Source organism: Eurypyga helias, unplaced genomic scaffold, assembly GCF_000690775.1.
Source record: "Eurypyga helias isolate BGI_N326 unplaced genomic scaffold, ASM69077v1 scaffold48365, whole genome shotgun sequence".
Lineage (NCBI taxonomy): Eukaryota > Metazoa > Chordata > Aves > Eurypygiformes > Eurypygidae > Eurypyga > Eurypyga helias.
The window spans coordinates 24,551-37,795 of NW_010251807.1; the positions used below are offsets into that span (position 1 = coordinate 24,551).

The following is a 13,245-nucleotide window of genomic DNA, read 5'->3' on the forward strand; positions in this document are numbered from 1 at the left end:
TCCACTCGTGAAGAAACTCTTCTCTAGTGGTAGATGTCTCTGTAAAATTAAGACCGTATCTGTTTAGGTTGAGAAGATTATTAGGATGTTAAAGTCAAATTTAGAAGGTGATGCCTGTTCTCATCATCATTTCGATATCAAAGGAGAGACATCTCCCTCTCGGAACCTTACAGACTGGGTTTGGGGGAGGCGGTGAAGTTGCTTCTTCATACAGACTCCACAGGCTCATTGCTGCTTATGTAACTCTGAAAGTAAAACAGTGTGTTCTGTTTGTTTAAGGAGCTTTTCGTAAGGCTAAATAAATAAATAAATAAAATAAGATAAGAAAAGAAAAGAAATTGATTGTGTGCCAATACATTTTCCAGCTCCTGTACAGAAGGGGACTGAAACAGTTTATAGTGAAATCAGAAAAGCTAATAATGGTAAGTAAGCTAGCAAAAATTAATCATATAAAGGAAGCGTTTGTGTAGAGATTAGGGATAAATTTGTGACTGAATAGTTTAAAAGATAAATGCCATAAAAAGACATCCAAGTCTCACAGGAGCATACCAAAGGGCAGCTACAATATCACAGGTGTTGATAGATTGTATAACACCTTCATGGTTTCTCATAAACCAATGATATTTAATGCAGTGGGATTAACACTTGTAACATCTACATCATCAGCCCCTTTGCACTGTATCTGCTAAACAGTTTGGCCATACATCTGGATCTGAATCTGGACCTCAATATGCCCTGTTAGGGATTCAGATGCTACGTTGTGTTATCTCAGACTGCTCACGAACAACACTTGTCCTCTCCGTTGAGCAGGTTTGCCATGTGTTACAAAATATGACACTGGTTTTGGATGTAATCCCAGCAAATATCTGTAAAACCCCTAACAACAAACTAAAAACCTTTGAAGAAGTATGATCACTTCAGTAAGGGTGGGTTGTTTGTTTTAAGCACCCTAAAAAATTGTCTTTTATTGTACGTGCCAGCCACTCTACCCTTCTACCTCCTGTAACACAGATTTGTATGTGGGCATTAGCAGCCTGCTGGCAATTACTGTCTAGAAATGTTCTGGCACTAGGAAGCTCAGTGACAGTAGGTTAAAAGCGTTTCTTCACAGTTTGTCAAAGGCTAAATCAGAAAGGATTTCCTTTCCTCTCTTTGTGTTAGGAAGTCTAGATTTGTAAATATTAGGGCTGCAAACTGTTCAGGTTTTGTCCCCATCCATGTTACCAACGGGGTTTGATATGAGCCATTTTAAATTTTTGATCTTTGTGTTTTCATTTGCTGTTTTCCTATTTTATAAGGGATTTCTCACCGCTCCAACACAGTATTTGGTTTTCTAGGGAATCTTTCATGTGGAGGTATCCAAGCACTTTAGAAAACATTACTTAATTTTCCCTTGTGAGGACTTATAAGGCATTTTTAATCTTCATTTTACAGCTGAATAAACAGACGGATTAGGTCATTTGTTAAAGGCAATGTGTTTAGAAAGCGACAACACTGGGAACAGAATTTCAGAATCCTGATTCCTGTCTTGGTGCTGAGCCTATGTATTGCGCTCATTTTTTACATCCTTGCAGTGAAAAGCAGAGTGTCCTTTACACTGAAGAACAGGGCTGGGTACTTTATGTAGAATCACTTGGCAGCATCATGAAAAAAAAAAAAGCTTGTTTCAGGGCTGAACCTAAAGGCCACTGATGTTTTGAAACGTTTTTCAGTGAGTGTGAGCTGGACCTGTAACAAACTGCAGAAGCTGACGGGATAACCCCTTGCTTGCTTTCTGCCAAGGCGTGAAGCTGATTATTACACCTTTCACCATTCCTATTTTTGACGTAACGGACAGTGTTACATATTAGAAGGATGTTTTTTGAGTTGTGGTGTAAACTCAAGGTTGGTACATCAGAACTGTGATTCAAAGCGCTTGCTATGAAGTGGGAACTGCAATAAAAAGAGGTATGATTGAAAGACTGAGCTGAATTAGCCAGATGATATGCAACCCCCCTTAATCTTGCTGTCCACCTGCTCTTTCATGCATAACATTCTACAGTTTCAGTTATTCTTGGAAACATAGTAACAGTTTATTGTTATAAACACGTCTGTTTTTCCTGACTGATACACAGGAAAAGTGTTTCCAATAGATAAGCAGTGCATCACATAGCTGTGCAGTTGCTTTGGATAGCTACATGGCAGTCTATTTAAGTGTAACATTTACTTTGATTTTTGATCAGCTGTGTGACTGGAAGGTGGCAAAGTATAAATGCGGTGGAAGATCCCTAGGAAATAGAGCTATCTTCTTAAGTCCTTTAATGTATATTAATATATGCATATTAACGGCTAATTGTGAAAGGTGTTGAACATTACCAGTGGGTGCAGAAGTTGGTTTACCATTATTTGAATATTCTCTGAGATTTTTGAGCAAACACCCAAGAGTACAAACTACTTCAGGAAGTTAATGGTTCAGACAAACATGTCATCTGGGGAAATTACATTAATTTGAGAATTGGTGTCAGCCACATAGTTTCACAGATTTAACACCTGAGACCTTTGTAACATTTTATTATTATTTGTTTGTACGTAATTATTGTGGTTTGGGTTTGTTTAATTAGAATTAGTTGAGTGCTTGATGAGCACTTTTGGTTTTTCAAGGAGTTGTCTCTGCATTCCAGAAATTGTGTCCACTAGAGGAGAAGCTGTCAGTAGTTGTTATGTCTAATGCAATTCCTTGTGACTGAGCTAAAATATTTTTCCATATTTTTCTGATGGCTCTAACTGCTGTCCCCTCTAAGGCAGATGCCATGTCAGTAACCAACTTCTGTATTTTGAGTACTTCAGCTATTGCTTGTCCTTATCCCAAATCATGAATCTGCATGAATTATCAATGCAGATAATACTCTGACTTTTACCAAGCCCCAGGTCTTTGGCAGTGTGCTGAACATCTGCCATTATTCCTTTTTATTTTTCTGATATTGGCTATGTTATCTCCTGCTAGTATCATTTTAGTGTCTCCAGCACAGGATGGTGAGATGTCCTATCCTATCTACTGTGCTGCTTTCCTTATTCTGAGTACCAGGCCTAAAGAGGTGTTACATTAAAGATAGACAGAAACAAACCGTCAGATGCACATGTCAAATCCCAGAAGACCTGCATGTTTTTAATGACAGTTAACCCCCTTAACAGTAGGAAAAGCAGGTCACCTGTGAAATTCAGGTCTAGTCATCTGTATTTTGATTGAAAGTCAAAGAATAGTACTGTAGATAGAGAACATCAGTGTCTTTAGTTGCACATTAGATTTCCTCTGACATAACGAGGGGTTTAAGGAGGATGCTGGTCACTAGCATTGTCTCTGAAACTCAAGGAGATGAAGTTGTCCTTGCATTGTTATTGAGAAGTTAGTTTAAATCAGAGAAAGAAGTTGTAGTGTTCAGGAAGTTCACCCAGGTTTTGATTTAAAACCTCTTCTAGAGCAGTAAGATGTTACTTTAGTCTAATTTTACATAAAACTAAAGCTTCAAGCCTCAGCTTTAAATCAAACCTTAATCCAAATGGCAGTTCAGGGAATGGTCACAGTTAGTACCAATCAGGTCAGTAGCACCTTTGTCTAAAAGTCCTTCACACCTATCAGGAAGAACTAATTTCCTTAAAATACTGCTTTCTCTGTTTGCTCTATGAAAAGGTCAAAGTGTACTGGGAGTCGGGAATGTCCAGTCCAGTCCCAGAGCTGTTGCTTTTTTGTTCAGAAAGAACTGAGACAATCTGAGACTTAAGCAAAACAGGCAATTGTCTAAATCCACAGACTGCCAAGAACGATAAAATGACTGTGGCCCTGCTGCCTACTTTGCCTGTGCTGGAGTCCCAACAGACTAGGCTGGCAGCTGAAGCTCTTCCTGAGGGAGGGGTCAGGATGTGTCAGATACCAAGTTCAGCTGGGTGGGTGGAGGTTCTTTTAGATAGCCATGATTTACTTCCATCACACCTTTCATCCTCCCAAGAAGCAGCTCCATGCTGGTTCTTTATCTCAGCCCCACCCCTTCCCTCAACATTGGTCCCAGTTCTTGGGGCAACACAGTTCTCTTCATACTGCTGAGAAGACTGGAGCCAACTCCAGTTCACAGATTTCCTTACATGTTTTATAGGGCGCTTCTTGTGGAAGACAATGTATTAGTACATTCTTGCTCCTTGGTGAACTCTGCCTTTGCTTTGTTATCAGATCTAAAGGTCACAGAAGCCAGTGATAGGCTTTGCGCTGATCTTGATGTACGCTGAACTGAACTCACAGCAGCTTACTGCAAGATAGCGATTCCTAATTACTTATTAGGAAACTGGAAATCTAGTGAACACAATGCAGAGCCAGCCTTTATGCTGCTAAGTCTGGAAAAATGAGTTGGTCATTTGGAAGCGACTGCAGTGGCAAGACAGGAAATTCTAAGAATCCTATTGCAACCAACAATGTACTATGGAAAAATAAATATATCCCAGTGGAAAGAGGCATGAGAAATCCCCTTTGCATTCAGTAGTGTGGAACAAACTATTAGAAATCAGTTCTAGCAATCAGGAAATCTGCTTAAATACTTTCCTGCTACTGAGCCTCAGGCTTAACACCTCTGTACTTAGCCAGAATTTCCCACTAAATGCCTTTTCCAGCATAAAGAAAATTCACAGGGTCTGGGGATTCATTATGTTATTCCAAATTCAGGCCTTATGAGCGCATGCTGGTTGCATGCAGTCTGAAATCATGCAAAGAACCTTTTCCTTCTCCAAAATAAAACCTCTTTGGATCTTTAGATTTTAAGACATGTTCTAGACCAAAGCCTGGATCTGTGAGACATCAATTCCAGGGCCAAATGCTTACAAAATCTGCAGCCAAAAATGAGTCAAAGACAGATGGTTTCAGTAAGGCACAAATATACAGGGAGCTTCTGACCTTACTTGAACCTAAAATGCAAAACTGAATTGCGTGCATGCCCGTGTAAGATATGTTCCCAAGCTGCCTGCCAAGATTCTCTGTTAGAAGCTACTGCTTCAATAAAAGGCTTGGCAGAACTTAGTATGTGTCTGCAGTTCAGTTGATAATCTCGCGCCCGAGCTTTCACCAGTGCTGAAGATGGGTTTGAGATGGATTATGAATTGCAACTCTTCATGTGTATATTCTCTTCTCCATAAACTCTAGCAATGAGAAGGGGCAGAGCAAATGGGAATGACAGTATCTTAAATTCCTGCCGTTAATATATTCCTTTGGATTTAGAACTCCATCAACAAAAAGCAGTAACGGGAGTTTAAATCCATCAGAAATCCATAAACACCTGCCTTTATTAGACTAGGGACTCTTTTAGAAACCACCAGCGCTAGACCTTCAGCTCTGACTCCTTTCATGAAATATGCAGCTTCTTGTTTGCCCTACTATGGAAGCTTGACCAATGTTTCTGTATGTGACTAGAATCCAGCATATCTCTTCTCCCTGTTTCTGCTAGTAAGGGAAAGCTAGGTGTCATTTGAAAACCTTTTTGTTCTCTTTCATCTCAGTAAAATCAGTGTTTCAAGTAAAAAACATTTCAAATTTTTAACAGGAATGAAATAAAAAGGTTGTGAAAAGGTCGACGTAGCAAAGAATCAGCAAAAGCACCGTATCACTGTGCTTTCATTAGGGGCTGCATGCTGATGTACCTGATTGGTATCTTTTAGAAACCATCAAGCCTTCCAGCAGCACTTTCAAAGGACACAGATGATGACATTCTCCAGGTAGAGATAGGACACATAGCTAGAACGCCACACTGTTCAGAATCTGGGTGACAGGTAACAAGGAGGAGGGATATCTCCTATTGTGACCTAGTAGCTTTGGGGTAGCAAACATCCCGTTGTTTGAAGTTTGGAAGTTACACAAAATTTCTCATTTCCTCCTTCCTGTAAGCACAATACATTGTGACAGAGGACTCAACTGCAGCTCATTAATACCTTGCTTCATAAACCTTACGTGTTGATTTGCCCACTTAAAGTCAAGCTTTGATGTAGGACTGGGTCAGCAGTGGTTTTGTTCTCTTCTGTCAGCTTTCAGGACACAAAAATCTTGTTGTGGTTTAGCACTAAGCCAGCTACACATGTTGCCCATGTAACTTTTTATTTTGTTTCTTATTAAAGTGGCTAAACACACAGGGATCAATCTTGTCAAACACTGAGATCAATTTTATAATGAAATCAAGTTTATGCACTTTGATAAGGTGCTGTACTCACCTCAGTTTTTAATCCTTTCCTAGGCTAAAAGTTCTGGGTAGAACTGTCTGGGAGTAACTCGTAGTGTACAGTACCAGTGATATTCAGGTAGTGTCTCTGTGTTCCAGAAATTGCCACCTGATTTTATACTGTTTGTGGTGCTGCTTTCAGTGAAGCAGAATTGCAATCCTATCATAATGAAAGTGCCGATGGCAGGTGCTCTACGAGCTTAACTGCACCACAGATAGACAGGGATGTAATCATAAAGGAAAGGGGAAAAGAAACTGTAGCGTTACCTGCAAAGTTAGACTCACCGTGTGAATCACCCTTTCAGAGGGAGAAGAAGTGTTTGTGGTTTAGTATTTGAAGATATTCTGTGAAACTTCTGAATAGCTAAATCCACTTTAAAAAAAAAAAAAAAAAAAGCCTAAGATCTCACCTTGAAGTTCACTGATCTGAAATGGAAAGAGCCCACTGACTTTTGGGCCTTCATTGGGAACAAGCATCTTTTTGTTAATAAAATTTCAGGTGTCTTTGCAGGATCTTATTTGCCTCTGGAAATGGTATCCTATACCGGATTTCTGTACTACGTTATTTTCCTGGCAAGGAATTGGAAGAGGAAGTATAATGCTCATGAGAACTTGCCTCTAAAAGGAAGATTCCTTTTTATCCAGTAACAGCTTGTGCTCTCAGTAGAGACTTCTGCTCTAAACCATAATCAGGAAAGCTGTCAAACATGGACTGTTGAACACGGTCTTTGAAACGTCGGGTCCCACCCATCTACTTGAGCTAAGCTGCTGCTTGGATACTTCTTAGGACCAGAGCTTGAACCTTAGTTGTAGGTAGCAATTTTACATCATTGCAAAAAATGTTAGATTAAATATAAAAGTCTATTTTCTGGAACATAGAACTGATCACTCTGCAATGTGCCATTCCATAATTTATGCCTTGTATTTTATTTTGCAGATTCTGTGGAAAACAGGCATTCTGTAAGTATATATTTTATGCAAGCAGTTAAATATAGGGAAATTGCATTGAGATTATTGTGTATATAATGAGAGTGTTAAAGCGTTGCTACATTTTAATTGTTTATTTGTTGTTCAGGATCTTTTCTGGACAGGTACTGGGCAGTCCTTTCATATATTTTCTTACTCATCAGGCTTCATTACTACGTTTGTAAAATGGTCAGCTTCAAAAGTCCATGGAACTGACTGATTTGGTAGTGCTGGTACAAGAAGTAGATGACAAATACTGATCTTCCAAGAATTTGTGTTGAACACCTGCACAACTTTGGATATGTACCACAAATATTCATTCTGACGAATGGCATAAGGTTTGGGATGGTTGCTGCTTGCTTGAGTTCCTGATGGACCTGTAGCACTTGAAATTTTCATATGAAAACCTGCTAAAATGGTTAATGTATCACTGGGGACAGAGCTGTTCCCATTTCTTCTGTAAAATTGATAGGGTGTTTAGTGCCAGTGAATCTCCTCAGAGATTGAGCTGGATTGGAATATCCAGAGAAGCAAGAAGTGAAATGAAGGGTTAAACTAAGGAGGAATGGCTGATCACCTGAACTCACAGAAGTCACTTGTATTCACTGTCTGTGACTGTTTCCTTCTGGGTTCATTTTCATGCACTGGTATAGCAAGTGGGACTCTGGGGACTGGTGGTGAAAACTGAGACCTCGTAAGAAATTTCAAAGGCAAGCAATTTTTACCTTAGAGTACATAGTGATGTCACAGTTATGCTGCCTGAACCAAGATGTGAGGATAGTACCATCTGTATATGGAGGATCTCAGCTAAACAGTTTCGTGAAGGTTCTGCAGATGAACAGCTTTATAGGGCTAAGAAGCCAGTGAAAAAATACCAATTTTTTTTAAAAAAAGAATAAATGTCTCCAATGAGATCTCTCAAGAGATCTAAGAGGCAGAGAACTTACATTTCAGGAGTACTTTTATGGATGTTAGATAAGCTATCTAATCCAACCTCAAACCATGCAGGCCAGGTGTTTTTTCTGCCATCTACTTTGTGACACTGGAACTTGTACCTGAAAAAGAGAGAGTCGTAAATAAGAATCACAGTAGCACAGTCTACATCAGCTTATGGCATCCAGTTGAGTTTTGAAAGGCTCCATCAGCACTCACTTCCCCATGGGATAAAAAAGCAGCCCATTGTATTATTTACAGACACTGGCAGTGCACTGAAGGTCACCGATTGTGTTACAATAAACAGATATGTATTAACAAGCCAGTAGGGTTTATAGTATCATTGTCTCTCTTAGTTTAAAGGTTTGTTTTTATTCTTTGCTCTCAAATTTCTAAAAATAAATTGGCTGAACCCTCCCCTGGGTTGTACCAGGCATTCCTTGGAGAGTCACACAGAACAGAGTTTGTCCCAGTCTGACACAAAAGGAAAAATGGTCAAGAGTGGCTATGATAGTGTAAGCTCGGGGAGGAGATTTTGCCTTTTTTTTCCCATACCCTACATTATTAATAATGGACATTGGATGTAAGACTAAAGTTTTATGAAGATTTTTTTTTTCTTTTTGTGTGGCCAAAAGTGAGTAAAAAATCTCTCCATGGAACTATAATGAGGCTGCTTCTGTGAAAATACACTGACCTCCCTGTGTAAATCACTTTCATCATAATTAATCACGCTATTAAAGCTTGCTAAACCAGACAACCCATGAAGTAATGTTAGATTCAAGGGAGATGAGTGACAGCTGATGGCAGTGTTTTCTTTGTCTTGTCTGCACAAACCCCTCTTAACAGTGGGAGAGTAATAAAACTAGTTTTACTATGTAAAACGAACTCTGTTTTCAGAAACACCCCAAAGAAACATCAGCTTTATAGCACTTGCACATCTTAGTTGAGTTTTCCCAGAAGTAGCCTTACTCAGTTCACCTCTGTGACATTGTCCCCTCCTTTGATACTGTACTTAACACAGTAACTATTCCTGGATTTGAATTATTAGTGTGTTAAAGGACATAGCAAAAAAGCAGATCCCCATCTTCTGCTTCTTAAATTCCCACTTGTATTCCCAGTAAAGCCTATGACAAAAAGCAGCACCCATCCCTCTCTTGAACTCTCCAGATAAATGTTTTATAGATTTTCCATCCCCCTTATTTGCCTCTCAGCACTTACCAGGCAACATAAATGAGCTACTAAGGTGCTTCGTGTCATTATTTTCTTGCAACTGTTTTTTTCCGTAGCTCATTTTCACACAATGCCTAACTGTGATGCACCTCAGATGTTTGGTCCAAATGAGGAGTTGTTGATCCTACTCATGAAAAGGAAAATGCTCCTTATAAAGTGATCAAGTGGCTTAAACTTCCTCCCAGCTGTTCTGCTTCTTTATAGCCAAAGGAAGTATTTGGCTCAGAGGTGAAGTTGCTTTCGATCTGCTCCTCCCGTAATCCGTGAGGTAAAGGAGGCCTTCAGGGAGCAGGGCTGGTCAGCTGGCATCGTAGTCACATGAAATGCCAGATGGATACCTTAGCTATAGTCACCTGTCTTGCAGGATTTGGCTCTGTTTAGGAAATATAGGTATTCCAGAAGTGTGGGACAAAGGGCTCCACCGCAAAGAGCGCAGCGTTTTGCTAAGAGCTGTGTTTTCAGAGACAGGAGGACATGCAACCTTTTCAGTAAAGATGGTGAAGACTTGGCACCGGATCCTGCTGTCTTTTTCAAATAGCAGTGTGGGTTCCACTCCTCAGCTGAACTCTGTTAACATCTTCAGTTGTACACTGATCTTTCAGAAGTCACAGGCAAAAGAGAGTACTACTGCACTGTGGAAAAGAAAGACAAATCAAATCATTTTAATGAGTGAGAGCCCTGCTCTTGTGCGTTTGCCCCTACATAGTTTCTTTCAGAACACACATAACCCAGCATAGAAATGTAGGAACTTTGCTTCATCTTCACTGAGAGACCATTAAAAAATGAAGCTCAGGGCTTTAGTAAACGCTGTGTACTGGCAATAGGTGTTGTGTTACAGAGACACTGAAAGTGTTTGTATTACGTCAAGAAAGGTGGTGCGTTAGAAAAACAATCACTTAAAGTTTGATTTGAATTGTACAAAGGCCCAATTGCAGTGCAGGCTCTGACTGATCTGCCACCCAGAGTACCTTGAACCTGAATGTCTTGGACTCTCAGGTCAGTTAGAAATGAACCCAAAGTTTTGGGTTGGGGGTTGCTTCCCTCTTTCTCCTCTGTCATAGAAATTTGTATCTTAAATGCTATCCATAGGAAGTATTTGCAAAAGAAATGAATTACTTAGGAACTGGGAGGAGGTTTCCTTCCTGAAATCAGAGCTGGCAATCTTTCCAAGTTATTTAATGGTCCCAGTTTCTGAAAACATATTGAAGGAAGTATCTTAACAATGAGATAGCAACTTCGCCAAATACTAATTGGTGTTGTGTCAAATTTACCTCAGCAGTACATTCTGACTTCATACCTCCTCCTCCCCTATTACCTCTTAGATGTGTGTTTGTTTGTTTGTTTGATTCTGTCCGGGGGTACATGAGGACTGGCAGTCTCAGTCAGGACACAGTGTACTTTTAGCTGCCTATTTGTTCAGTCTCAGAATGTACCTTCTGGAACAGAAACATGTACAATTCAAATCTATCTGGAGAAATTTCGGGGCGTTTTTCAGCTACTTTCTCATCTTACTCAAGTGATCCCAAAAGTATTTTGTAAATTCTCGCTGGTAAAGGAATTGCTTCAAATTGCCAACACAACGTAGCCCACTCCAAAGAGGGAGCTGGCATGTGACTAACTATGCACAGTAACATGGCACAATAGCTTCAGACAGGAAATGAAGATGAAGGATGTGTCCATTTAAAACTGGGGGGGGGGTGAGGATTTCAGGCAGTCAGGATATGAAAAACAAGGTGATACTCTGAAATAAACATTGAATTATAAACCAGGAATTCCTGCCTCTGACTCATGGGGCAAATCCTTTGGGGGTAAGTCCACAAAAGGAATTAGGCGCCTCGGTGCTGACAGACTAAACTATTAGGTTAGAGGCCACCATATACTCTGAGCAGATACTTGCAGGAGGAAGACTTGCTTTGGCAACTGGTGTTAGGAAAGACTTGACAGTTGTGACTCCTCAGTGGACAGACTTGTTTCTGACATACCATGTAAAGACAATGAAGTTTGGGATGTCTCTTTGCCCTTTCCTGTTGGCTAGTGCAGATGACTTCTCTGTCTGCAGGCTGCCTTTTGCAGTACTCTGCCAGGTTTCCATGCCCCTGCTGAGTTCTTGGAATAGTTAGCCTATTCCAAGGAGCAGATTCTTGTAGAAACATGGTGTCTGAAAGTTGAATGCTCACTGTTGGGATAGCCAAGTGCTTCTTAGGAAAAGGTTTTTGTTCTTGTGGGACTGAAGATGGGCCTAATTGTGGCAACTGGGAATGTGCTAGCAAATAAGAGGTCTGACTTTCAGATCTGTTGAGTGCCAGTTCCCATAAGAATCCAGCTTTTATCAGGAAGTGCCCAGTTGCAGATGTTGACGATTAACAGTATTGCAGTCTAGCATGTAATTGTTAACCTAAATCTCTCACTGTCTTATTTCCTTTTTTATCAGATGAAGATAATACTAATATCACCCCAGGGAACTGTATTTATTAGCTCGTTACACAGTGCTCTAAGGAATATGTTACTATATTTAATGTTTTTGTGTTGATCAAAAAGGACAGGAGAGGGCAGGGGGACATTTATATTCATACCTTTTTTTTTTCCTTTTTTGGTCTTGTTGCCAACAGAGAATACAAGGGCATCCTGATGCTACTTAGAACAGTCATCTCAAACATCAGCTGGGAGAAGAAAACAAGCCAAGATGGAAGATGTTGCAAATGTTTCAAAAGCTATGCAGCACATTTATGAGTTTGCCAGGCTCTTCTTTACAAAGTTTACTTCCTCAGGGGGAACAATAGAGATGTTCCTAAAGCATTTAATGGAAAAAATTACAAATAAAAACTCTCATAGGAAAGTGGCTCTAGAAACCAGTGACCTAGGTTCCCATCTTTAATTTTTCCTGCTAATGCAATTTTGCCTTTCTAGTCTCCAATTCACCATGCTCCAAGGAAATAAAAGGGGAAACTACAGCTGTAGAAGTGCATTTCTACAGTTCAGTAACTACTGTGATGCCAGTAGGATGTAGAAGTATCTAAGCTTGCTTGAAACTAGCTAACTTGATTATGAGTAACACTCTACTGTGGCAGAACAGAGCTCAGCACAGCTTGGCCAGCCATGTATGTACTTTGACATGAACTTGCAGCTTGTGCTGAACTCCCTGTGCTGCAGCAGCTGGACTGCTACCCGTCTTGGAGCCAGCTAATTTATAGCTCATTTGGATACTACACTGCATTGAGGGCCTAACGGAAGAGTGAACTCCAGGCTGTCCATGAACTTGAATAGCTGTTCAGAGATTCACTACTTTACCAAGTGTTTCTATTAGTCGAAGCACAAATGTTCTTCATTCTTCACTAATTTGCTTTTCCCCTTTAGAAGTTCTGATGCTTGCTGGTTAGCTTGGTGTGATGGTTCTTTACGGAATGATTGCCCTTCACAGTTACTATGGATGATGCAAAATATGTCTTGCGTGGGTGGATGTACTACACCCTGGTCAGTGAGTTTGTACCTGAAAATCCTATTCTGTGTAATCCTTCTTCCTTCGATTTTAGGAGAGATCTGAAGCCGTACTTGTGTCCAGTTTGTCCAGTATAGAACTCCATACCTATCCTTTTTCTCTATAGTATGATAAAACACTAACATGGATCCAGTTTGGACTTGGATCTAATCTTTGCAGCCCATCTTTATCTCAGTTGCATCAGTTTAAAAAAAAAGAACACAAAACAGAAAAAGTGCTGTCCCCAACCTCTTAAGCAGCTGGTCTTTGACACTGCAGTTGCTCTCCTTTTCTTACTGCAGATTAATTCACTACAAGATCTGGGCCACAGGTAAGAAGGTTCTCATTTTAATCAGAAAATAGTGAAAGAGAGGACATGGATTTGTATATGCCTATATAGTTACTGCTTTAAGC

At 40.1% G+C, this 13,245-nt stretch overlaps 1 protein-coding gene across 1 annotated transcript in view; it reads left to right on the forward strand.

Moving 5' to 3' along the window:
- PECAM1 (platelet/endothelial cell adhesion molecule 1) overlaps nucleotides 1–12,521 on the forward strand; it is a 28,921-nt gene extending 16,400 nt beyond the window's left edge. Inside the window, 3 exon segments of the mRNA XM_010152120.1 lie at nucleotides 366–422; nucleotides 7,165–7,187; nucleotides 11,966–12,521. Of these exon segments, the coding sequence (XP_010150422.1) occupies nucleotides 366–422; nucleotides 7,165–7,187; nucleotides 11,966–11,995 (110 nt within the window). The 3' untranslated portion in view covers nucleotides 11,996–12,521.
- Nucleotides 12,522–13,245: the final 724 nt, after the last annotated feature.